The following is a 25903-nucleotide window of genomic DNA, read 5'->3' on the forward strand; positions in this document are numbered from 1 at the left end:
TTGAAAATTGCTTGAAAATTCCTTGAAAATTCAAAATAAGACATTGGTTTTGTTTGCTCCCTGGTCGTACCATTTTACCTTGCCTGTGGTGTAAAACGGACCATGTGACAAATTTTTGAAACTATTAGGAAACACATTTTTATTATTAGGAACTTTCTGAGAATTTTATTATATATAGTTCTTGTTGCTTATTTTATACGTGTTATGTGTTGTGATGTAGTTCAGTTGGTTTAGACAGTTATGATTACTTAAAATCAAATTGGACCTTTGTGCCCCGCCATACCCTATAGGATCAAAAATAAAAAATAGATAGAGCTATTTTTTAGAAATTTCTGAAATTTTATTATCAACCATTTAACTGTAATTGACGAGTATACCCATTGAGAAATAGCAGAATTTTGTTTATTGACGAGTATACTCGTCATGTCTATAACAAATCTTGTTTCATTGCCTATTATTTACATTACAAGTTTTTTAAAAAAAAGTTATTCTCAAATTGAGTCTTTTAAGCATATGAATTTTTCTGAGCATAAAACTGTGCACACAGTTCAATGAGCGCGCCACAGTTAACTAGTTAAAACTATTTTTGAATTAATATTTATACATTTCAAATATACTAGATAAAATAAAGTATGCTTATCTATGAGTTGTTGTAATTAATATTCATTATTTTCCTCAGATGTCACGAACAGTTGCGGACACGCGTTTCCATACCCTAATTGCACTGTGCATCGCATTGTGCATGAGCACGTGGCTTCCCGTCAATGCCTCGGCCAAGGTAAAGTGAAAGCGAATTTACAATATCGACGATCTCGAAATTATTAATAGAACTGCAGTTGGTACTGCATTCTATAATATAATCGAGAATTCAATCACAAATGCTTTCTTTGAAATTTACTATGAAGCATCTGTGGAAAATCGGAGGTCTGAGGACCGAGAGTAAAGGTATTGAAGCTTTTTCTATGAACCTCAGTTTTGGTTACCAATTTTAAGGAAATCATAACACCCTACTTTATCGCTTTCTAGCATAAAAACTTTATGAATATTTTTAATTTTTATTCTTCGTCTTGATTCTCAAAACATTACTTAAAAACTTGAAAAAAGTATAGCATAAATATTGATTGTCTTTTTTTACAGTCTTTAAAAAGTCGCATATATTTTATGCCTCTAGACCAAAATACCCTCTTTAATTATTTGTGTCCAAAATTCAAATTAATTGACAATATTCATACTTTTTATATTTATAATATTATACTAATTTATACGTTATTTATACTATTTATACTAATTGAAAGACTGTTTCCAATAAGGTTATATTTATACCTTTTTTAATAATTTATGAACATTATATACATTTTCATATTTCCGTCGGGCACTTTAAACTAGCTAGTTTTTATTTTCTCTGACTGGTTACTTATTTGAAACTAAACATTATTTAATAAATTATAGTTATAGTAATGTAGTAATATTTATTTTATCTATATTTATACTATTTATACTAATTTAGGAATTATTTCTAATGAGTCAACAATTATATTCTGAACTGGCTGGTTTTTTATTTTTATTTCTTGCTTCAACTAAATTGTTTGAAAAAATTAATTGAAAATATTTATACATAATATCAATTCTAAGATTGTTTATAATGTAAGCCTCTATTTCTTTTTATTTGTTATTGAGAAGTGAGCTATTTAAAAAACTTTATTTTTAATCTTTTGAATATATGATATGAATATTTATTATATTTTTAAATAGCATGAATATTTATATTATATATCTATTAAGAAACTAAATATCATTGGATAAATCAGCTACTACTTAGCTTTGAATATTTGTGTAACACTGACAACTAAAAACGGTTTAATGATTTAATTTCATAATTAAAATTAAATGGCAAATTTTATATTATTAATACTGAGAGTGCTCCTAATGAGGCAATATATATAAATTAGAAGTCTTTTTTTATTTGACCATATAATTTACTACTAATCTTAGTGAACTTTTACCAAATATAATAAAAATAATATAATAAATAAATGAGAATGAGTAAACGTTACCAGTACTACTTCTGCTTTAAATGAAAAAATACATTTGAGTAAGAGTAAAAATAAGTTATATAAATATTTTTTTTTTTTTTTTTTTTATTAACTCTTTTATTTACAACTGTCCAGTATAGGACATCAGTAAATTTAATGGATTTACAATAGTCCGCCGAAAAGGTACATTGTATACTACTTTGACTTGTTGGAAAAAACAACTCAAATATAAATGAAATAATAACAAAAAAGTATGAAGTTAAATTTTATAGCAACAAATTTTTATGTAGCACCATAACTGGATGTGTTGTCTTTTTGGAATACTGAATCCTGAACTGACTAGTTTTTATTTTTTGTTATTGATGGTAACATCTCGTTTGCATTTTTTATTATTTTAAATAGAAGCTATTTTCAAACGTATTTATTTTAAGTTTTTATTGTTGAACATAGCTTGAGAATATTTTTCGAGTTTAAATTAAATGTATTTTTATTTATTTTCTTGACTATTTTTTTACGATATATTATTTGTGGCAAACAAATTAAAAATATATATGTGTTAATATAATATATAAGTTATTATAATAAGATTTAAATAAAGCTAATGTAATTTAAAAAAATAACTAATTACTCCAGTGAGTTATCAATACCCATTATCTAGTTTAGGCTAAGGCAGGTTCATAGTCCAACATTTTTTGGGTCTTCTTATGTTATTTCTAAAAATGCAGTATAAAAACGTGATAATATTCACCTGTATGGTAAATATTTATCATAATCATTATTATATCTCGAACTACATGGTTATTCATAATTCGAACCGGTTCAGCACACTATTAATTTATTAATGAGAATAATATTTAAATTATCATATGAAATATTTAAATACTACCATATATATATATATATATATATATATATATATATATGATGTATCAATTTTTTTATAGCAAAAACGTCAAATTTTCCGCGAGCAAGTTCAACCACATTCCGGAGGAAGAATTCCTACTTCTGCATTTCGTGCAGACAGACTTGCTCTGAACCAGCTCAATAAACAAGGAATCACTATTCCTGATGGCATTTTACTAGAACATAGAAGTCACGAGGTAAAACCATTCCTAATGTTATATTATGAATCATCGTGATGAATGCAATTTATTTATTAGAACAAATGAGAATATTGATTCAATATGTATGGTCACTCTATAGCCCTTGTGATATCAAAAAACTGTGGAATGTGTTTTTTATTTTCACTGTTCGAACTTGGCAAAATGATGAAATTATATAATTGGCGTAATGATCGAAAGATCCACAGCCATGTAAAATAAACAAATAAAATAAAAACTTGGCAAAATGACTCGACTACACTAAATAAAAGTCTGCTTGAAAAATAGTTAAATATATTTATTTCTCTAACATGGTAAAACATGGTTAATATTAAAATTCTATTGAAAAACATTATTAGATTTGAAATCCATCATCGTGAAAACTTCTCAAAACACGCTAAACCTAAATTGGGACAAATGAGACTATTTCTTATGATTTATGGTCACTCTATAGTCCTAGTGACATCAAATAGGTAATAAAAATCTGTGGAATGTGCTTTCTATTTTCACAATTTGAACTTGTCCAAATTACTTGGACACACCTTACTTAATGCCTGCTTGAAAAATAGTAAGATATATTTAATACTTGTATTGTATATAGGGAATCAACATAAAAATACTCGTATGAATTTATTTTTGAAATTGCATATTAAAAAATATTAGTAGTTTGTTGAGTGATCGATATTAGCCATAGATTTTTTTGAATATTGCAGAATTTTTACTCGTCTCTTATTTGTTCAATTTTATTATCTAATATAATTTATTTTTACTCGTCTTTTATTAGTTCAATTTTATTTTCTAATATAATCTATATTTAACTTCCCATATAATAAGAAGCCGTTCATTAATCACGTGAGGTTTTTATGGAGAGGGGAGGTTTGACGAAAAATCACGAAATATCACGTGACGGAGGAGGTATAATAATTGATTGAATGATTTTTTTTAAAAAAAATCCAAACATTTTCAAAAAATTACAGTTTTTTCTCGTAACGGAAAAAACACGTGATGTTTGGTGGCGGAGGGGGTAATTTTGAATATCATCACCCATCACCAAGAAGAAGGGGAGTCCAAAAATTCTTAAAAAATCTATAACGTGATTAATGGACGTCCCCTAAGTTATAGTAATAATGATAACAAATGGTAGTCTGCCCGAAGGCAGGTCCATGGTGTGAGAGTACTACAAATCAATGACTCCCTTTTCCTCTCTTGTTTATTATTCCACTTATCATTTTATTAACATTATTCACTATTTTTGATACATTTTTACACATTTTTCTTCCCAAATCTACGCTTCCATGCTTCCTGGTCCTGTGCTTCGGCTTTCAGTTCCCTGTATTTTCTCTTCCAGCGTTAATCATCAATCATCTGCATTCTTCATCTTACCAGCCCTTTTCAGTCTTTCTATTTTACCTTCGACGACATCGTGCAGGAGGCACTCTTTTTGCAAACTGGGTCCAATCCAGTTTCCTTTTTATTTAGTGATTCTATCTAGAATTCATTTTTTCACTCTTCTCAGCACTTCTTCATTAGTTATCTTAATATTTAATGTTATAATAAAAAAAAATGAAATGTTTAGCTTATCTTCACATTTCAAGGCCTTCTGAACATTTTGCATCGGAGAAAAAATGGGTTTATGTTTGTGTGTGTGTGTGTGTGTATGTATGTATGAATGTGCGTATACAACTTTTCGTCGACGATATCGAGAGTACGTTATGACTATTTATAATTTTTAATTTACTGGTAATTTTTATTTATCTCCGCATTATTTTGAATTCATCCTCACAAACTTTGTTATCATTTATGATCAAGGTATAATGCCTTTGCAACATGTATGTATCTGTATATCATATGGCATTGAAAGATGTACTAAATTATCTACTAAATCAATAATAAATTTCTCCTTCAGGCTTTCCCGTATCAAAGTCGACAAAGAAGCGTCAAAGTAATAAAAGTGTTCCAAGCAATCGATGGCCGTTACGTGCCTTTTTATGGAAGAGAACTGAATCACTTCCCGCAGACCGTGGACACGACTTATGTAATAAGGGAACCTCATCGACCGCAACAATATAGGTTTGATATTTTGTAATAGATGCTATTTTTTAATTTTATTTTTTTAAACGGTTTAACCAGTTATTATGCAGTGGCCTTGCATCAACTAGTTCCGTGTTCGATTCCAACCTCGGCCAACTCGATATCAAGCAGTATGATATCAAATTTTCACTTGAGGTTATATATCTTAAGTGAGGTATATGATCACAAGTGTAAATAGGATTTGGTGGGCATTGCTGCAACATATATATGCCATCACTCTTAGAGTTATACGTATTCAGCTTTCAGTTCCCTGTATTTTCCTTCTTGCGTAGATCATTAATCATATGTATTCTTCATCTTTGCAATTCTTTCAGTCCTTCTTTTTACCATCGTAAAACAATGTCTAAACATAGAAATACGAGTTCAAGATACATAAACTAATAAAAACATTGTTCTGATTGCTGTTAAAATATATACAAAAAAGTTAAAAAAGACATAAATATAAAAAAAGCAAATATGATGATGAAAGGATTATTTAGTAACTCTATCCACATCTCTGTGTACTTGTTAGATTTATACTTAAAAATCGAGAAAAATTAATAAAAACACAAAAATGACACGATTTTTGCTAATATTTTTGCATTTGACTCATAAACACTTCAAATGTTTCTGTTTTGCTCATTGAATAAAAAAACACTTGAACCGGCATTAAGTAAAATGCTTTAGCACATATTGTTTTTTTTTGGTCTTTATTTTTTTACTCGTTTTGTTTAGAATGAAACCAACAAGTATTGTACAAATTTTTGCAATCTTGATTAAAATGCGAACTTTCAACGCAATTTGTCAAGGCACTTTAGTACGTTTTATAAAGTCGACCAATTTTGAAAAAAAATAAATTCATAATTCAACTAATAGTCTTATTTCTAAAAATTAAGAAGTGCAATTGTGTCGTTATTTTTGACTATGGTCCTAAAAAGTGTTATTTGCGATTTCAAAGTTCAAATAAACAGAATTAATAAAAATTAACCACAATAACCAATAAATGGTTACAATTTGCCAAGGCTCTAGGTTGTACTTGAAGGCGCGTAATTTTGAAACTGCATGGGATAATATTTTCTAAAATTTTTTAATGATAGTTACAATCAATACTATTACCCCGTTTCTGCTTGACATCGAGTTCTGGGATACCCTGTATAATAACAATAATGCCAAAGGCAGGTGCATGGTGAGCACCACAATTCTATAATTTTCTTCACTTCTATTGTTTATTATATTTATTTATTGTTCATAATTATTCCCATTGATATTTTATTTTCATTAAATTCTTTTTTATTCACTTTTATGCTTTTTTTCAAAATTTCTGCTACCATTCTTCCTTGCTTATGCTTTCAGTTCCCTGTATTTTCCTTTATGACGATATATATATATATTATTGCTATTATTATTATTATTATTATTATTTTTATTATTATTATTGGAGTTCTTCCCGTAGTCAGATTCATGGTGTAAGAGGTCTGCAATTTTTACTTAATTTCACTGATTTCTCTATTTTTCTTCTCTATAAACGTGTTCGGTGACTAACAATAAGGCTTTATATAAAAGAAATTAATGGCTATGAAGAAAGAAAATATTATATATTGCCTTTAATTGCGTTTCATTGATAATAATTCATAAGAAATTTAATCGGATCTTATCATGCTTCAAATCAATGTATGTTGTATCTACAAGTGTATATCAGTAATTCAAATGATAACTCTGTTGTATATTTCAAGCATTTGTTATAAAATCTACAATGTTTTTATAAATATTGCCCGATTGTTTTCACACTCATTACTGATTATCTTTTATGAAATAGAGTCGAGGTCAGTAACGACGTTACAATCTGGTTAAAAATATAAATGATTGAATTTTATGCAATCCAACTATTTAAATTATTTGAACAAAAGTTTTTATCATTTGATATGACTCACTTTTCAAACCGCGATAAATTACACTATTATCCACAATAGACCCAGCAATTTTTCGTATAATTACAGAAGTTTTTTTTAAGAATTGTTTTGTAAAAATATGGTTTTACCTCAATTTAAAAACAATAGTATTTTACGAGACCTTGCGTTGGCACTGCGCTAAGAAGCATTGCAACCACAAATATAACCTCGAACGTTCTATTTCCTGACAACCTGATATCTAGCAGCAGTGATATCAGTTTTCACTTGAAAATATAGATATAAATCTGATTTAACGTAAAAATATAGTTTTACGGGGGATTGTTGAATATTTATATCTTTACTTATATCTTATGTCTAATAATATCTTATCACCAAGAAAGAAAAGACAACCTCTAGGTTGCCTTCTAATAGCACTTCAAGGAAGTAACATCACAATAGCTCATAAAACACGTCAAATCTGATTACTAAAAAAGAAAATTAAAAATATAGTAATAATATTTTGCTTGTCGCTGACTGTATTATCTTTGTAAACCACAAAATGTGTAATTTTATTCATTATTATCAGCAATAGAATGAATCAAATGACCGTGAATATAATTTAACTAAAGTGGTTCCTTTTAATAAAATGTCGTCAGAAGTGTGAACATTCATGTTCTGAATGAACATTGATGATATATTTTTAACTTTCCGTAAGATAAAGTTATGAAAATAAATTTTTTTGTATATTAACCTTTCAAAGTATTCTGAACATTTTAGCACACAAGTAGCCAGATAAACAGAAATATAGAAAAATAGTAGAGTGAGCAGGTAGATAGATAGAAAGATATACAGATCAACAGGTATGCTGATACGGAAATAGACTGATAGAGCGTAGATTGGTATATTTGTAGATAGGTAGACAGGTAGACAAGTAGACAAGTAGACAAGTAGACTCATGGCCAGATTAAAAGTGAACAAGTAGAAAAGTAAACATGTACAAAAGTAAATACTTCTGTAGGCAATCATGTACAAGTAGACAGGTGGTTCATGTTGAATCGATTATTTACAGATATCAGGAAGTTCATGCAATTTGCCTTAAGGTAGAATGCCATTAGCAACTAGTTTCAAATATAATTATTTAGCGAACGCAATTGGCCACACATAACTATGCTACACACAACCAGAAAAAAATATGTCATAAATAGCAAAGAAAAAATCATGGGTTCCCTTCCAAAACAGCCATTTTTTCAATGTAACAAAATAGTTACTAAATGTGTTGATAATAAACAGTGGGGCGCATGGCATCGTGCCTTAAGGCGAATTGCTGGAACTTTCCGTACCCAAAATTATTTTTTTATAAAAAAAGATTAACATTTTTGAAAAAAAATTTCTCTGAAAAATTAGATTTTTGAGAAACTATAAACTTTTGACAAAAATTTACTTTTTTTTAAAAAGAAGACTTTATGAAGAAAAGTGTATTTTGAAATATTTTGGAAATTCTGAACTTTTTTTCAAAGCAATCGTACTGCTTTAACTGCATAGAGACGAAATTTCGAAGCGCGTAAGCGCCGCGCCGCCGTCTAACGATAAGCATTGGTACGGAACCCACAGGAATTTAAACAAAATTTATACTTATTGTTAAAATCTCTATAAAATATCTGGTAATTTGATGTGCATATGTCTAATGATTTTTATGAAAATTTACTTCATGAAAATTTGATCAGTTCTTCATCTTGTTAATACAAGTAAAATGTTTTTTGAATTATTCAAATCGCTTCATCCGTGTTCCCGAAATCGTCGACGAAAATTTGTATCCGAACACATATACACACATACACACACACATACATTCATTTTTTCTAAGGTATGCCAAAATATTCAGAAACCTCTGAAACGTAAAGATATATAAAAAAATTTTTGCGATTACTATAACTTACCCTACGGGAAGTTAAAAAAAATGTAAAAACTTTATCTATTTTAATTTTTGCATATTTTATCACTAGGCCATCACTGCTCTTCCCTACATTAATAGAACCGCATTCGCACACTTCTATCTTTTCGTCGAACTTCAGACACCAGCCAAAATCTTTGGATGCATGGTTGCACGAAGACAAACTGATCCTGGATGATATTGATCATCTGTGGCTGCCAACTTTGGATCCGGTAATTTCTCCATTTCTTTATTTTAATACCATATATGTTTTGTTAGTTTCTACATTATATCATACGTTTCGAGTCTCAGTTTGATTTTTTTCTATAGATAAAATAAAGAAATTATTTTGAGAATACTAAAACCAGTTTACAAACTTTTGGTCAGAATAGACGTTATTCATTTATTAAATTTTATTTATTTTTCTCGAATTATTTTTTTTTTTCAGTAACATGACTGTTATTCAAGTTCCTTTTCATTTTTGGGTGTTATTGGTATCAGTTTGAAAAATTAATTAATATTGATAATTAATTATATTTGCAGATAATATTAAATTATCCAGCACTATTCAGCGATTGGACAAAAGAGAGCAAGAAACAATTTCCTGTTGTTTTTCAAAATAAATTTGGTTAATAAAATATATATTACTGTGAAAAGTGTGTTCATTTATATGTATTTGCATCCTATTTTGTTATAGTATTAAATTAATTATAGCTATTTTTACGTGTTTAAAAATGTATTTTATTAGATGTTCTCTCATGCCTTGTATGATATTTGTTAGTTATAAATATATTGATACATGTATAATGTTTTCGGTCGCAAATACTTTACAAGATTTTTTTTCTCTTATTTTTTATCGTTAATTTTTTTTCATTTTCTTTAAATCCTGTACTAATATCTAATACACGACAATTTTTTAAGTCTAAATCATTTCTTTTATTTGTGTATAAAACTCGACCGGGATTCGATCGGAGTACGCTTGTAGTGCGAGTCGAGCTTTTGCTAAGCTTGAATTTGGGAATGTTAAATTATAAATTAATTTAATAAATATCGAAACTATGAAAAGCAAATCGTCGATATTTGAATTGAATCAATTTAGTAAATAAACTCAACGATTTGTACATTTTTCACTCTGAGTTTCATTATCGGCGCAAAAACATGTGTTAAATAATCAAGTTTGATATAATGCAATGATAAAGTATAGTTGTTGGCCGAATAATTTTATAAGTAATATGAAAAGTACATATATTTTGTATAAAGTGATCAGAATGAATAGTATATGCTTAACATTACTTAGCTGTAAAACTAGCTGTAAGTGGCATTTTGCCTTCAGTTACATGAAGTTTCCGATATGTATATGTGATTATAAAATATTTACTTCATTTTGAAAATAAAGTTTATTATTTCACTCTGCATGAATTTTCATAATTAAATATTAAAAAAAAAAATAATATATAATTAGAAAGAAACGGCTCGGCTGCTCTTTAACCCAGCTGATCTTTCGACCAGTTTTTTGATTTCCAAAACCGGTTCCGGATTTTTGGCGAAAACGTTGACGAGAAATTTTGTACGTATCTACTAATTAGAAAGAAAGTAAATTTTTCAATTTAGACACGAGTCCGTATTATTATTAATATTATTATTTTTAATTATTATTTATTTATTTATTTAACCTTTTTTCCCATTCTTTTTCTTTTGTTTTGATTTTCAATGTCCTCACTTTCGCCTTATAGACTACGATGTTATCTAGTTATTGAAGCTTGGAGTGGATAAAAAACAATTAAAATCGGTCTAGCTGTTTTTGGGAAGAAGTCGAGAGTTCAAATATTATCTTACATACACATTCACAATCGTATACATTTTCAATTTTGGTGCCAAACGATTCAGATTGACTTCAAACGTCCAAATAAAAAAATTCCAAATCGGAATCGGATGTTCTGGTGAAAACCCTTCGGGAAATTAATAAAATACAATAAATGTTTCAATGTAAAAATTTGTTTCAAATAATTAATTTATAAATATTATATTTACACGTTTATCAATGTGCACGTTATGAAAAATTAACGCGTATAACGGTCTTCAATAAATGCAAATTTATGTTTATATTCATATTATATGTAATGCATTACAATAATTAACCACTGGTGCCTTAAGGCAAATTGCTGGAACTTACCGTAGCGTAGTTTGTAAGTTTTTAAGATTTTTGAAAACACTTGAAAATTACATTTTTAAGAATTTTTGAAAAAGAACGACTTTTTGAAGAATTTTTTTTTTGAAAAACTTTGAATTTTTTTAAAAAAATCGACTTTTCTGAAAATTTTTAAATCCGTACAAGTCAGTTGATCTATGCTGCCAAAAATGTTGAGGACAATTGTTTGAACAATATAAGTAAACTTTAAACTTTATAAATCTTGGTACACAATCTATAAAAATGGAACCAAATATTGTATTTGTAATTAAAATTTCTATGAAATATTTGATAATTTTATGTGCATATGTCTAATATACATACGTAAAGATATGCAAAAATATTTATTTTCCATTTTTTTGCAATTACTCTATACGGAAAGTTTATAAAAATAAAATAAAAGTTTTAAAGATTTTTGAAAAATTTTAAAAATTAGATTTTTCAGAATTTTTGAAAAAAAAAACCTTTTTATAATTTTTTTTACTTATTAATAAAATCTCTATAAAATATTAGATAACTTTGTGTGCATATGTCTAATACACTTATTACACATACATACACACACACGCACATTTTTTCTAAGGTTTTCCAAAATGTTCTGAAGACCTTAAAACGTAAGATGAGCAGAAAATTTTCATTTTCGATTTTTTTGCGATAACTATAATTTACCGCGTGAGAAAATAATAATAATACAATTATATAAAAAATATGAATTATTATTAGTATTATTAATAATAATTATTTATTATTATCAAAAGAAATTTATCTAACTGTATGAGTTTTAAAGATTCTTGAAAAACTTTAAAAATAAAATTTTTGAGAATTTTTGAAAAAAATGACTTTTGAAAAAAATTTTTTTTTAATTTTTCACTTATTAATAAAATATCAGATAACTTTGTGTGCTTATGTTTGATTTACTTACTACACATACACACACACACATCAGTTTTTTTTAAGGTATGCCAAAATGTTCTGAGGTCGTTAAAATGCAAGATATAACTTACTACATATACACACACAAAACTTTACATGTCTAATATGTAGTAAACACTTACACACACAAAACATGCCCATTTTTTCTAAGGTTAACCAAAATATTCTAAAGACCTTAAATAAAAGGTCTTTAGAACATTTTGGAAAACCTTAGAAAAAATGTTCGAAAATATTTGCATTTCTTTACGTTTAAACTTAAAGAAATGCAAATATTTTCTATTTTTTGCGATAACTATAATTTACTGCACGAAAAATTAATAAAAATAAAATTATACAGAAAATATGAATTATTATTAGTATTATTAATAATTATTTATTATTATCAGAAGAAATTTATCTAACTGTATAATGAAATTATGAACGGTCGCATATATTTGCCGGTGTAGACTCGGTCACACAGTGTGCTTTCGTTGTGTGCGCTGCATTTATTTAGCAATGGAAGTGTGGCTAGTAGGCATCACATAAATTGAAGTTTTTAGCAAATAAAATCACTTAAAATAATGAAATTAAATTAATCAACATAAAAGCAAATTTTAATCCATTCAAATTTATTTCACTTCTAACTCGTACTTTTTACGGATCTGGTTACAAAAAAATATGTCATTAATGTGTCATTTTATTTGCGCAATCCTAGGATGTAAATTGTAAATACATTTTTGCATCTCAACGAGCACCTCATATTGAGTAATTTTTGATAAACAATAATATGCCAAAGAAACATCTAAAATACTTTTTTCTGAATTTACTAGATAGTGGTTACTTTTCTATAAATAACTTTCACGCATAAACAATTCGTGAACACGTTTAATAATTTATATGGCAGGTTGAGTGAGCAAGTATTCTGTGCAGTGTACCTTTACAAGTGCTGTTAAATATGAATTGTCAATTTAATAATGGAAAAAAGGTTAATATACGTCAAAGGTCAGGTATATAAATTATACAAAATTGCAATTAATATCAAATGCTTGTGATTTGAATTTGAACCTCATGAGACATAAACTTTGTGTGCGGTGTGACAATTTTAAAGTGGTTGTAAACTCTGTTTTTATTTCTTTCTAAAGAATGCCGACAATGACTTAAACGTCGTTTATTTTTCAATTCGTTTTGAAGAAAATTCCCTGCCAAATATTTTAGAGGCGTTATCATACGCCCACAGTTGGCATTTTAACATGTGTACAGTTACAATTATTTAATCACAGTGAAGAATGAGTAAAACTAATTTAAACAAAATGTTAAGACTTATCAAAGAATTCAATAATATATTGTGATGATTAATTGTTAAATATTAGCAAATATTTTAATCAGTGATGTGTTGTGGTTTAGTTTCAATGTATATAGTAAAATACAACAAATATATATTAAATTTGATATAATGAGTACTGAGGATGAAGACGTGCTTCTAGCACGAGCAGCCGAGGAACGAGAAAGGATTTTTCTTAAATATGAAAGGGGACGAGAACCAGGAGCTGAGATCGACCCTTGGGAGGATCCGGGGTTTGAAGTCTATCATGCTATGGATAGGTAATAAGGAAAAGTTTGAAATACTTAGTAAGCAATAGATTTTTAATGAGTTTTGTAGCTTCTATTAACTTGACTGTTGAAGCCTCTAGTTTGTCTTGTCTGTGATTGTTATTAAATGCTCCCAATATAATTTGTGAATAATACAGCAAATGTACTGCAAACTCAGACAAATATGAATATTTGTGATCGAGGATATCTCAATTCCTTTGTGTCAATTTTCCATTACAATTAACCATTGTAAAAGTATAACTGATAAAATACTTGATAATTGTATGGTGTTCGATATTAGTATAATCTTTGTTAATATGAATAATAAAAGTTTCATTTCGATCGGTTTGTTATGACCATTTGTGAATTTTATTTATAAACTACTATGGATGTTATGACTATTCCTAAAAATTATTGTTATGGAATCAGTCGTTATCTCAGTCGAATTGAACATACATTTTGTAATTATTCTTTTATTGGCACTGAATTTATTATAAACTGCAACATATACCTCATGTAATACACTGCCACAAAAAGTTTAAATAATAATAATACAATGTATAAATTTTCCTGTATTGTTTATCATCTAATTAAACATATCCTACTTTATATTTTAACCAAGCCTATTTTTTAAAAAACTGATAATTTCTATTTTCATGTAACAATGAAACAACCCTTTTTTTTAAAGATATTTTTGGAACCATATTTTATTTACAAAATTGACCTATTTTTGTTTTTGTTTAGGTATGGATTTATACATGATAAAAGATTACCTAGAAAAGATGACCCAAATGAAGCTAAAAGTAAACAGGTATATATACATAATAATTATGTTTATTTTTATATTAAATGAAGATCTGAAATTTATGTATATATTTATATTTTTTAGTTATTATGTAGTTTGTGAATAATTTGGGTAGTGAATAATTGGATTTTCAACTTAAAATATATATATATATATATATATATATATATATATATATATATATATATTTGACAAATGTATTCTGAGTGGTTAGATATTAATTTAGAAATATGAAAAAACAGCACTCTTTTTTTGCACTAATTTATTAAATAATATTAATTTTACAAATGTTTCGAGACTAGGTTTGTCTCATCATCAGTGTATTATAATTTAAAATCTAAAATATGGAATTTCCATATTTCCATATTTTAGATTTTAAATTATAATACACTGATGATGAGACAAACCTAGTCTCGAAACGTTTTTAAAATTAATATTATGTAATAAATTAGTGCAAAAAAGAGTGCTATTTGTTCATATTTCTAAATTAATATAATATATATATATATATATATATATATATATATATAATATAAATATATATATATATATATATATATATATATAATATACATATATCTCAAAATTTGATAATTATTAATGTTCATAATTTTCAGATTGAAATGGAGCGTGTTAAGAAATGGGTTAAAATGCTTAATAAATGGGATAGTCCGGCAACGAAGGATAAATTACATAGGAGAATATATAAAGGCATTCCAAATTCGTTAAGAAGTCAGGTACATTTATCTACTTATTTATTTAAAAGCAGTAAAGTTTTATTGTTATAAGAAACATTAAAATGAACTGAAGATCTGAATAAATCAATCCTACATAATTTTGTCTCAAATAATTAATATTTATTTTTTATTTATTTAATTCTTAATACTTGAATATACAATCATGCTAATCAATAATTTATAATTATGTAAATATTTTATCAGTTCATATATTTCTAACCCAACCTTAGAGTTCTCAGTTGTTATCCACCGAAAATTCTTTTAAATTCAAATTTGAGGCTTCTACTGTGACAAGCATATTTTGTATGAAAAATTGATGAGTGTCTCTCAGATTAACTATGAATTTTAATAATTCTCTTGCTAAATTTCTAAATATGGCATTCAAGTTCCTAGTTTCAATCCATAAAGTTATGCCTTGATGTTCCAGTTCATTTTCTACTAAAATCTATTCTAGTTTTTTCTACATTTATTTACAGTCATCATTAAAACTAATATCATTCTTTTACTTACATATTTACATAATTTATTTTATTATAATAATAATTTAATTATTATAATAAATTAAAAGAATATATATTCATATTCTCTTTCCATAGTGATTATAATCAATAATTAATGATGAATATATCAAATGTGTAGGATAATAATTAAATTACACTTTTATTCTTTTATCATATTAATTTTTTTTCTTCCTAGGTATGGTGTAAACTACTTGATTTGGAAACTGTTAGAAAAAATCAGGAAGGTGTATATTCATCAATGTTGGCTGCTGCTCGTAAGTGGTCAACTGATGTGAGGCAAATTGACTCAGATGTAAATAGACAATTTAGGGATAATATTGCTTATCGTGACCGATATTGCTTGAAACAAAAAGAAATGTTCAATGTTCTAACAGCATATGGCATGTATAATATGGAGGTTAGTAATGTGGAAAAATATAATTCGATGAGCTGTGATTTTGAAGCTTATATGTATTATAAGATAGATTTAGATACTATTCATATATACTAAATAGGAGGGCATATATACTAAATGCTTTGAACATTTAAAATGTTTTTTTTTTAAGTGCAGAATTTATGCAGACTAGTCAAAATATGCAGTTACAACATAAAACAATAAAGATTAATTTTACTAATGTGTGATTAAAAAATTGTCTATTTTCCAGGTTGGTTATTGCCAAGGTATGTCTGGTGTTGCTGGAATGTTACTCATGTACATGGATGAAGAAGATGCATTTTGGGCATTATCTGTATTATTAACTGAAAAGAAATATGCCATGCACGGATTGTACATCGAAGGATTTCCAAAACTCAGTAGATTTCTAGAGCATCATGATAAGATATTAAATAAATTCATGCCTAAATTGAAAAAACATTTTGATATGTATGGATTAGATGCAATTTTATATTCGTTAAAGTGGTTCTTTGTTTGTTTTGTTGAAAGGGTAAGTGCTTTGGTAATAGTAATTTAAGTATAATACATTTTGTGTATTTTGAGTCTGGTTATTTTTAAGTAAGGTAGGTCCAATTTGACTTGGAGTAATTTCACTGTGGAAACCAAACCAACTACATCACAACAAATAACACATATCTAACAACTATTGAACTATGTTCAGTTAATTCATCATTGAACTATTTTTTTTAATATTTGTCATCTGGACCTTTCTACCATAAAAAGGTTACCACTATTTTATTTTTGATTTTGAGGAAGTTCTTTTTGATAATAGCTACATTACTTAATCAATGGGATGCAGTTTAATTATTGGGTTGAACAGCAAATTAAAAATTATAATCTCAATACAAAATATGTATTGTAAACATAATAAACAAAAATTTTCATGAACTTTTACTACTATGATAAATTTTTCTTTGGTATGTATTTCTAGTTATCATAACCAAACTCATTATTTCTTAAATACAATTATTACAAAAAAGATAATTACAACTTCTGTTGTAAAATATATACTTTCTGTGTGAAATATATATTTAATAGGTGCATATTTTTATAAAGATCGCACTGTATACAACTTTTGTATGGAACTTTGTTAGAAGAATTCATCATCAGAGTTGAAATAACTATTAATTTAATTTATGTCTTGTAAAATTGCATTTTCAACTCATCTTAAATTTTTATTTACTAGACCTTGATGGTAGGCTTTTTTGCCCGGGGACCTTTAAGCCTTATGCTATTAATCTACGAAATCATAACTTTGTCAATGAGATTTTATGAAAATGCTAATACTCAAATAAGTTTTTTCAATGCCTACAATTTATTTGTGCTCATATGTATCTACCTCAGATTTATATAATATTTTATATATACTAGTTTATACAATAATAATACGATTTATATAATATTTAATTCATCACATTAATATCTAAAGTATTTAAAGTGATAATATTGTAGTTTAACTAATCATGTAATCAATTTTTAACTTAGTATTTTTTTTAGGTGCCGTTTAGCTTATGTTTAAGAATTTGGGATATATATTTATTGGATGGAGAAAGAGCAATTACAGGGATGGCTTATACAATACTCAAAATGCATAGGAGGGCAATACTTAGGTTAACAGATATGGATCGAATAGTACAATATATTCAGGTAATATCTTCTGGTTTGATTGTTAAAAATTACTTGTGAATTTTCTATTTCATCTCCTACTTAGTAGAACACTGTTTGGATTTTTTTTTAACTCATCAGGTGCAGTTACATAAAGATTTTGGATATGATGATGATACTGTGATTACAATGCTAGAGCGAAATATGGAGGAATTAAAAAGAGCAAAATTAGACTTGCCTGATCCACCTCAGCCACATGAGCTGCCAAAAAGAAAATTTGGTGAAATTCGAGAGCAATCTTTTGAAAGAAAAGTAGGCAGAAGAACTCAAGAATTTACAGCAACTGAAAAAAGTGTGACTGAAGGGATTGTTCTGAGGTAAAGTTGTGAAAGTTTTACTTCTATGTATTACACTTATGGAATTAACTGCATTTTGCTATCATGAGACAATATCAAAAGCATTTGTATTTTTATTTTCATATTTATATTACTTATATTTAATTGATTTGTTTGATTTTGATTGATTACTTTATAATTTGATTTGTTTGTATTGAATATTTTATTTTTTATTTTCGCATTTTTAAGAATAAATGTTTATTTTTATGAAATTGCATTTTTCATTAATTGTATTTTTAGTGATTGTTACAACCACATCATTCTTTTCTTACAATTTATATTTTTTCTAAACTTTTAATGTGAAACCAGTTATAAAATTGTTAATTGCAACAATAATTGTATGCAGCTTTAATAATAATTTAACAGAGTTAACAGTTGTAAATAATGATTTTGCAAAATGTTGTTAAATTCCTATGTTGTTCGAAGTGATTATTTTAGATTTGTTTTAACTTTTTCATCCTTATTGTTATATTTAAATTTATTTGTTTGTTTGATTAATTTATGAATGGTGTATACTGTATTTATGAATTATTTTCAGGTAGTATTTTCCATAAATTTATTATTCAATTTTTTGATAACATATTTATTTAATGGGCATTTATTTATTAGCTTTTAATATTCTGAATATTTTAATTTCATTGAATTATTTTAAATACAGTTTATATATACCTTGCTATACTGTAATGTATGACAAAATGTTATTCATGATTTAGAATTATTTTTTTTATCTAATTCAAAGTATGATTGTTTCAAAGATTTCAGTAATCCTTTTAAGAAGATTCAATATATTTTAAATAATCTATTTAAGGGGCAATAGCTTGTAAATTTTAAAAGTAAAAGAAATTGTATTTAGTTTACTTCTTTTTAAAGAAATAGAGATATTTAAATTCATATTTGGGTTAGATGAACCCTTTCACTACAGGAGTGCTGTCCTTAAAAGTGACACTGCTTTATAAATCAGCAAGCCACCCAAGGAATTGTTAAACAAATTATTTTTAAGATTTTCTAATTGTTATCAATAAAAATTTATTTCAAAATTAGATGTTATACTTCTGATAAACTTAAAGCCACAATAACAAGTTCTAGCTATTTTGTTGTATCAAAAATATTCATGTTTGCTGTGTGATAATAATTTAAATATACATCTTATTTAAATGATTTTGCTTAATTTTTAATTTCTTTGTCTCTATTGTTGCTTGCAAAGAAAACTTCTTTCTTCAGTATGTTTTTTAATTAACCAAATTTCTGAATCATTTCATAAATTATAATTATATAAATTTTTTCTTTGCAGAAGGGAAAAGGCAGCCAGTGAAGCCCTGGAAGCCCGTATCTCGGCTGAGGTTCTTCCAGGCGATGGAACGGGTGTGCTGTCAGGTGAGACGATGACAATAGATAGTCTTACCTCAGAGTCCGAAAATTTTAGTAGGACCCGCTCTAATAGTGTCGGGGCCTCCACTCTTGGGGGCGCGTCCACGGTCTATAATTGCGGTTCGCGCGTTTCTAGTATTGCTAGTAGCATAAGCGACTGCGGGGTCGATGTCGAAATAACGCATTTATGATAGTTGAATTTTTAAATTTTTGATTCAAATTATCCTTGAATAATTGATATATAATATATTTTCATTTTGCACATGATCCATTTTAGCCCAATTACGTGTAGAGATGTATTTCATTCATTCTTCATGAATAAGAGATAATTTACAATATTGATGCTTTCACAATTAGAATTTAAATGGCATTTTCTTTGCATATTCTGAAATTGCATTTATATTACCTGTTAATCAAATATAATTCACTTTTGGGATTGCAATGTTGTAATTCAATTTTATTTAATCAATTTTTGTTATGATTAAGTACATTTTGATATTACAAAAATATTAATAAATTTTTAGATACAATACAAAATTTATTTATTTTTCGTAAATGTTTATAATTATATCGTTACTATTTTACAATGTTTTACTGAAAACGTTTTTATTCCGCATAATGTGATTGTTACTATTTATTACGTATTTCAGCATTATTCACTGATAATTTGAAACAAAAATCTAAAACGGACAACTTAGCAAGGTTTAACAAAATATAATTAATGATCAGTTTTCTTTATTTATTTAAATTCAAATGAATTTAAGATAATGAAAATATAACAAATACAAGAAAAATCTTTAATAGCTACAATATATCTTTGTATTTGTGTTGATAATAGTACTGTTTATGAAATTTGAGGTACTACAAAGTCGTGATTTTTTAATGCATTTTCGTAGATCAATTGATATATTATTTTGTGTATTATTAGATTTAATATAGTTTTGTATTTTTGTGATAATGTTTTGTCACCACTCTTTAGTTAACAGTACAATTTTTCAGTAGTAAATCACTGTCATCATTGATACTTTAAAAAAATGTGTTCTCATGTTATATATGAGAGATTTATTTTTTTGTTTCTTTCAGAATAATGTTAGTGTAGCATATTGATATATATTTTTTTATTACTAAATCATTTCATATGAAGTTATAGGCAAAAATGATTGTATTTATGAGTTTGAAAATGAAAACCATATTTTTTTTTTAAATTATCCACCACTCATTAGCCTTTTGACTCTTATTGTATTTCTGTATTTAATTTAAAGACATTTTCAAAATGTTATATTTTATATATATAATTTTTGATTTCTGAAGTTGTTATTGTAAAAATAACAATTTATTGTTTATTTTGACCTTATATTAAACATGATGAGATTGATTCATTAAAGCAAAAACCCTTAAAATATATACCGTACTCAGATTTAGATATTACCATTCTGTTACATTTATGATCACTTGTATATATTCATATTTATACAATAATTTTAAGAATTCTTATATGAATGTGTTAATATTATCTCATGTAATTTTCTATACAAATTTTATTTTTATATTTATATACTATCATTAAATTAGATCTCTCAAATCATTATTTTTTATTTTCATACATTCTATTCCTTTTATTTATGAAAACATTTTTATACATTTTTTTAAATCTATTCATATGGTCGTTTGGATCATTTGTCATGACTATGCAATTAATTTTCCTATAAAAGCATGATTTATAGATGCACCTATCACTTCTATCAATTTAAGGCGTTTTAACTCACTCTCAACAAATAAAATTATATGAGCGAGAGCTTGTTTGAGGCATAATTCAAATACTTAAAATAATCAATATTTCAAATGGTTTATATATATTATCATTTGAATCGTTTTTCTAGTCGATTCCAATATTTTACTTTTAACGAAATTTAATAAACAAAGCTCATTTTTAACGTTTTGCAAGCTTTCGCTTTATCATGGTGCCAGGTAAAAAAAATTGAAATTTTGTTAAATTAATTCACAACATAAATAATCAATAATTTAAACAAGTAACTAATAACAGGTGTAGAATGTTTTTTCGTAGCATTCGTACATACGAGAGTAGCATCATCTGATTGATCAATTGATGCAAACAAATTGTCCGAATCCAAATATGAGGAAAAAAAATAATTTACATATTCGAATTGAAATAGAATACTCTTGAATAAATTTATACTTATGAGATATTACCTACTGAATATATTTGTACCTTAAACATATTACTTACTACGTTACTCTGATAAAATTCTTTTATATAAGAAACATGGGCACTTTGAGATATCGGATGATGTTGTTTTGATCTGTTATTAACAAAAAATTAAACGTTTTTCTGTGTTCTCGATAGTATTATAATATATGTTCATATCCCAAATAATTATTTATATATGTTCTTTTGTACTCAACAAAACAACATGCATTTATGTGAAATTTTAAGTTTTAAATATGAAAAGAATAATATATTTTAACTTTCTTAATAAAAAAGTCACACCGAAATTCGATTATTATTTTAGTTCTACCGCGCGTCGAGTAATCAAAATATTGAAGATATTTGGGGTACGTTTGCTCTAATTTGTATACTGTATGTTTTTTTTTCACAAGCTCGCTTTTTTTTTTCAATGGTATAATTATTGTGCACTTTGACAATTATTTTACGTAATATGATTGTAATTTTGTTATTTATTTTGAGCAAAGTTGTGTTTATTTAGTTTGTTAATAATTTCGACCTCGCGCATGAATTTTTAGTTATCCAGCAATATTTTAGCTCTAAGGGGGGGTGACTTTTTGACGGAGAAGTTTGTTTTTGCCAGAAAATCTGATTTGCTATTATTTTCAATGTTTCAAGTAATTCTGAATCGTACCAAAATTGGAAAAAGTATGCGTGATCGTATGGGATCCATAAATGGACTTTTTATCGACGTTTTCTCAAAAACGTATGCACCGATTCCAACAATTTAAAAGCCATTTGATGGCATTCAGTGAGGACTCTCGTTGATTAGCTGACCTCTAATTTTTTTTTATAATTAGCAGTTAAGTACAATTTTCTAGTGTCAACCTTTTTGCCAAAAATTTTGAACCGATTTGGGAAAATCAAAAGCTTCTTGAAAGGAAAAGGAATCGTGCTCTAGTTTTTTGGTAAAGTCGGACCGTTTCTTCCTAATAAAATGATTATTTTTTTACGATTTTACGATTCAATGAATCTTTGAATGAAATTTTAAATGTTAGTATTTATACATATGGGAGAAAGTTCGTGCAACTTTTCTTAAGGCGAAATGCCACTTACATCTAGTTCATTTCATTATTATAAAAGCGAAGCGTTATGAGGTCGAATTAATTTTGAAGTAGATATTTTTTATCTATTTTGAATAGATTAGTTAGAATATTTAATTGTTCACTTTTTATTTTAAATTTTATTGTACATTCAGTTACATACTTAAATTTATATTAGATGTATTGAAAACGATCATATTTATTTAGATTCATTAGAAACTTTGATATTTAGTAGCTTACTAAACGTAGTTTCAGTTTCCTGTTAGATTCAACATAAAACAATTTCAAAGTTTTTTATTGCGTATTTTTATATACAGCAGAACCCCGTTAAGACAAGTAGGCTTGACTCGCATAATACGCTACTTTACGCCGGTGTATAAGACATGGTGCATAAGACATGTTTCTGGTTCCTGGGAAATCGTCATAACGGGTTTTCACTGTATTTGTATCGCAAAGTAACCAGAGTAAAAGAAGCGATAAGTTATTAATTGTTGATGTTAAACCATTAATTCTTGATGCTAAACCATTAATTGTTGATGCTTTATATATTAGTAATTACGTGATCAAATGTTTTCTTAATGCTATTTGAATTTACAGTAAATACATCTGAAAAGCTTTTATACATTCCTGATGTTTAAGAATGTTTCATTTATTGAAACATATAAAGACGTTAATGAGGAACTTGCATGTATTCATAAAAAATACTTGCTTATTGTTAGAAAATTATGATTTTATACACTTCAAATCAATTAAACTTTCTTATTGAATATATTTTATTATATAAATAGATAATATGTAGAGTTGTTTTAAACTGGAACCCATGCAAGTTTTTCCTTATTTCGTAATGGATTTTCTAATTTCTAAAATATTCATCACAGAACGTAAACGTGTACGAAGAGAATACAAATCCTTACCCAGAACCTTTCATCCTTCAGTCTTGCGAGAATATCACGACAGATCACGATTCGAAAATTTGGACAGAAAATACAATTACGATTTTGAAATGAAGATGTCGAACCAAGAAAATTCTTACTCTAAAATCATCACGACTAGATTTTCGTGTGGAAACCCGCAGATTTCCAATTCAAAACAGAATAAACGTGGTTTTTATGTCTGATTGATATGGATTATCAGATGAATTTTTAATGGTATCATTTCACGCAGACACAATACGCAACATTTTTTTTATAAAGTTATATGTGCTTCATTTTTGTATTTAATTAAATATAATTGTGTTAATTCAGTATTTTTTTGACTATTAAGTTAAACGTGCAATTTTACCTTGAAATTTACAAACCATATTTGAATTGTCGTCCCCGTTGAGTTCTGGGAACCCTTGTAAAACACATATTTCTACCAGTTTTTTTTCTTTTACTTCTTTTATCGTTACCTGGTTACATCGTTAATTACATAATATGTATTTCTTTTGTCATTCAAATATATCTTTTTAGCTGGAACTCATTTTTTTAAGTTGCGATTTGGTTCATAGTTCAGTAGTTAAAGCTATTATTTAAAAAAAAATTGATAAAAAGAATTATATGTTTTTAGATTACTTGAGATTAGGAATCACGCCAGTGCAGAAGTTCTGTACATTAAGTAGCTTATGTATTATAAAATTATTACCCATTAGTTGTGTAAAAAACTAATTTTTAATGAGGAATTTTGATTTAGATCTTTCACGTAGAGCATTTATAACGGAATCTAGGCTTTTTAATTATGAGGGACAGCACATTTTATTAAATTTTTTGAACATGCAAATTTGTTGCTCTTTTATAACGGTCCTTCTCTGTATGTGATGCTCCGTTATCTGCACAAAAATTAATAACAATTATCATTATATTTTAACCTTATTGCACTTTAAAATTATAGTTTTCTTTTTTTTACTTGAAATGTGGTTACTAACTGGTTCTGTGTTAACAGCAAAGTGATTCAACAGTTATAAGTTGGTGTTTGTTTTATTCATATTATATATCGGTGGTAAATATTGGCTTGCATGCGGTAGGTTCAAGGTTTTTATTATTTTTTTATTACTTTGATTTTTGCTATTACACTTTGCTTATCATTACATATCTATGCAAATATGAAATATTTTCATCGGACGAGGCGTTTTGCCATTCTTTATTTTTAGGGCAAGGAGGTGGAGATATTGAAGAAAGTGGATCACTATTGGGATGTTCCAGGCATTCTCTTGCTGATACCAGCGTCACGAGTACGGCTGATTTGTCAGTACTGTCGGCAGCCAGGTCGCAGGCATTGGACAACAGCCTGGACACGCATAGTTATAATTCGGAAGGCAGCCTGAGTCAGGGGTAAGTTTTTCTCAAGCATAGTTTAGAATGCCGGTTATATGCGATGCAAGTAAGGAATTATATATGTACAAATGCACTTTTCCGGTATATAGTATATTATTCCGTGATAGTTTGGTGACATTTTGGTCGCAAAATAAGAAAGCGCATGATTCACAACCCCATTTAGTTCAGTTCGGTCTTATTGTTGGCTTAAGGGGTTAGGGGTACTTGAAGGTACGGAAAAATGAGAATTTTCAGTATTGTTTTTTTGTTATTAAACGATGTTTTATTACAAAAATATTAATACGGCATCATTATACAATGTTTTAACTTGAAGTAACAAAAATTTCAGAAAAAAAAATTAATATTCGCAAAGTTATAGATATAGCTGTTTTTGTTGACTCTGTTTCAAAAAACGGTCCTGGCGGTGACCATCATAACTCCTTAGAGATTCATCTAAAATCAATCAAATAAAAAAAAAATAGTTTTATAAATAGATAATCCTGGGCCTGATCGAAGGTTTTCTTTTTTTTCAAAAATTAACAAAATGGCAGCATCAGAAATAAAATTTCTAGGTTTTTGGGTAAAAAATCAACAGTTAATTGGTCTTAAAAAAATTGAAATTTTTGAAAAAATAAAAATCATTCGATCAGGCCCGAGTTTATTATGTATTCTAAAAGCTGTATAAATTTCATTATAATTACTAAGCGGTTTTTGAGTTACAGTGGTCACCGGTTCAAAAAACATAGTT

The 25903-nt window shown here is 27.1% G+C and overlaps 2 protein-coding genes across 2 annotated transcripts in view; both read left to right on the forward strand.

Annotated features, from left to right (window-relative positions):
- The window catches only part of LOC113374774, a 101393-nt gene extending 91738 nt beyond the window's left edge, over positions 1–9655 (forward strand). The window contains exons 4-8 of the mRNA XM_026614743.1: positions 680–778; positions 2978–3133; positions 5040–5203; positions 9096–9255; positions 9566–9655. Of these exons, the coding sequence (XP_026470528.1) occupies positions 680–778; positions 2978–3133; positions 5040–5203; positions 9096–9255; positions 9566–9655 (669 nt within the window). The remainder of the gene's footprint in view (positions 1–679; positions 779–2977; positions 3134–5039; positions 5204–9095; positions 9256–9565) is intronic.
- A 2999-nt stretch (positions 9656–12654) lies between these two features.
- Positions 12655–25903, forward strand: part of LOC113376570 (USP6 N-terminal-like protein) — a 22120-nt gene continuing 8871 nt past the window's right edge. The window contains exons 1-9 of the mRNA XM_026616532.1: positions 12655–13724; positions 14457–14523; positions 15135–15254; positions 15951–16172; positions 16420–16698; positions 17706–17855; positions 17955–18190; positions 19500–19582; positions 24993–25173. Coding sequence (XP_026472317.1) covers positions 13576–13724; positions 14457–14523; positions 15135–15254; positions 15951–16172; positions 16420–16698; positions 17706–17855; positions 17955–18190; positions 19500–19582; positions 24993–25173 — 1487 coding nt within the window. The 5' untranslated portion in view covers positions 12655–13575. The remainder of the gene's footprint in view (positions 13725–14456; positions 14524–15134; positions 15255–15950; positions 16173–16419; positions 16699–17705; positions 17856–17954; positions 18191–19499; positions 19583–24992; positions 25174–25903) is intronic.

This window comes from Ctenocephalides felis, unplaced genomic scaffold (assembly GCF_003426905.1).
Source record: "Ctenocephalides felis isolate EL2017-DRISC unplaced genomic scaffold, ASM342690v1 CF-g0.4_SCAFFOLD_01886, whole genome shotgun sequence".
In the NCBI taxonomy this organism is placed as follows: Eukaryota; Metazoa; Arthropoda; class Insecta; order Siphonaptera; family Pulicidae; genus Ctenocephalides; species Ctenocephalides felis.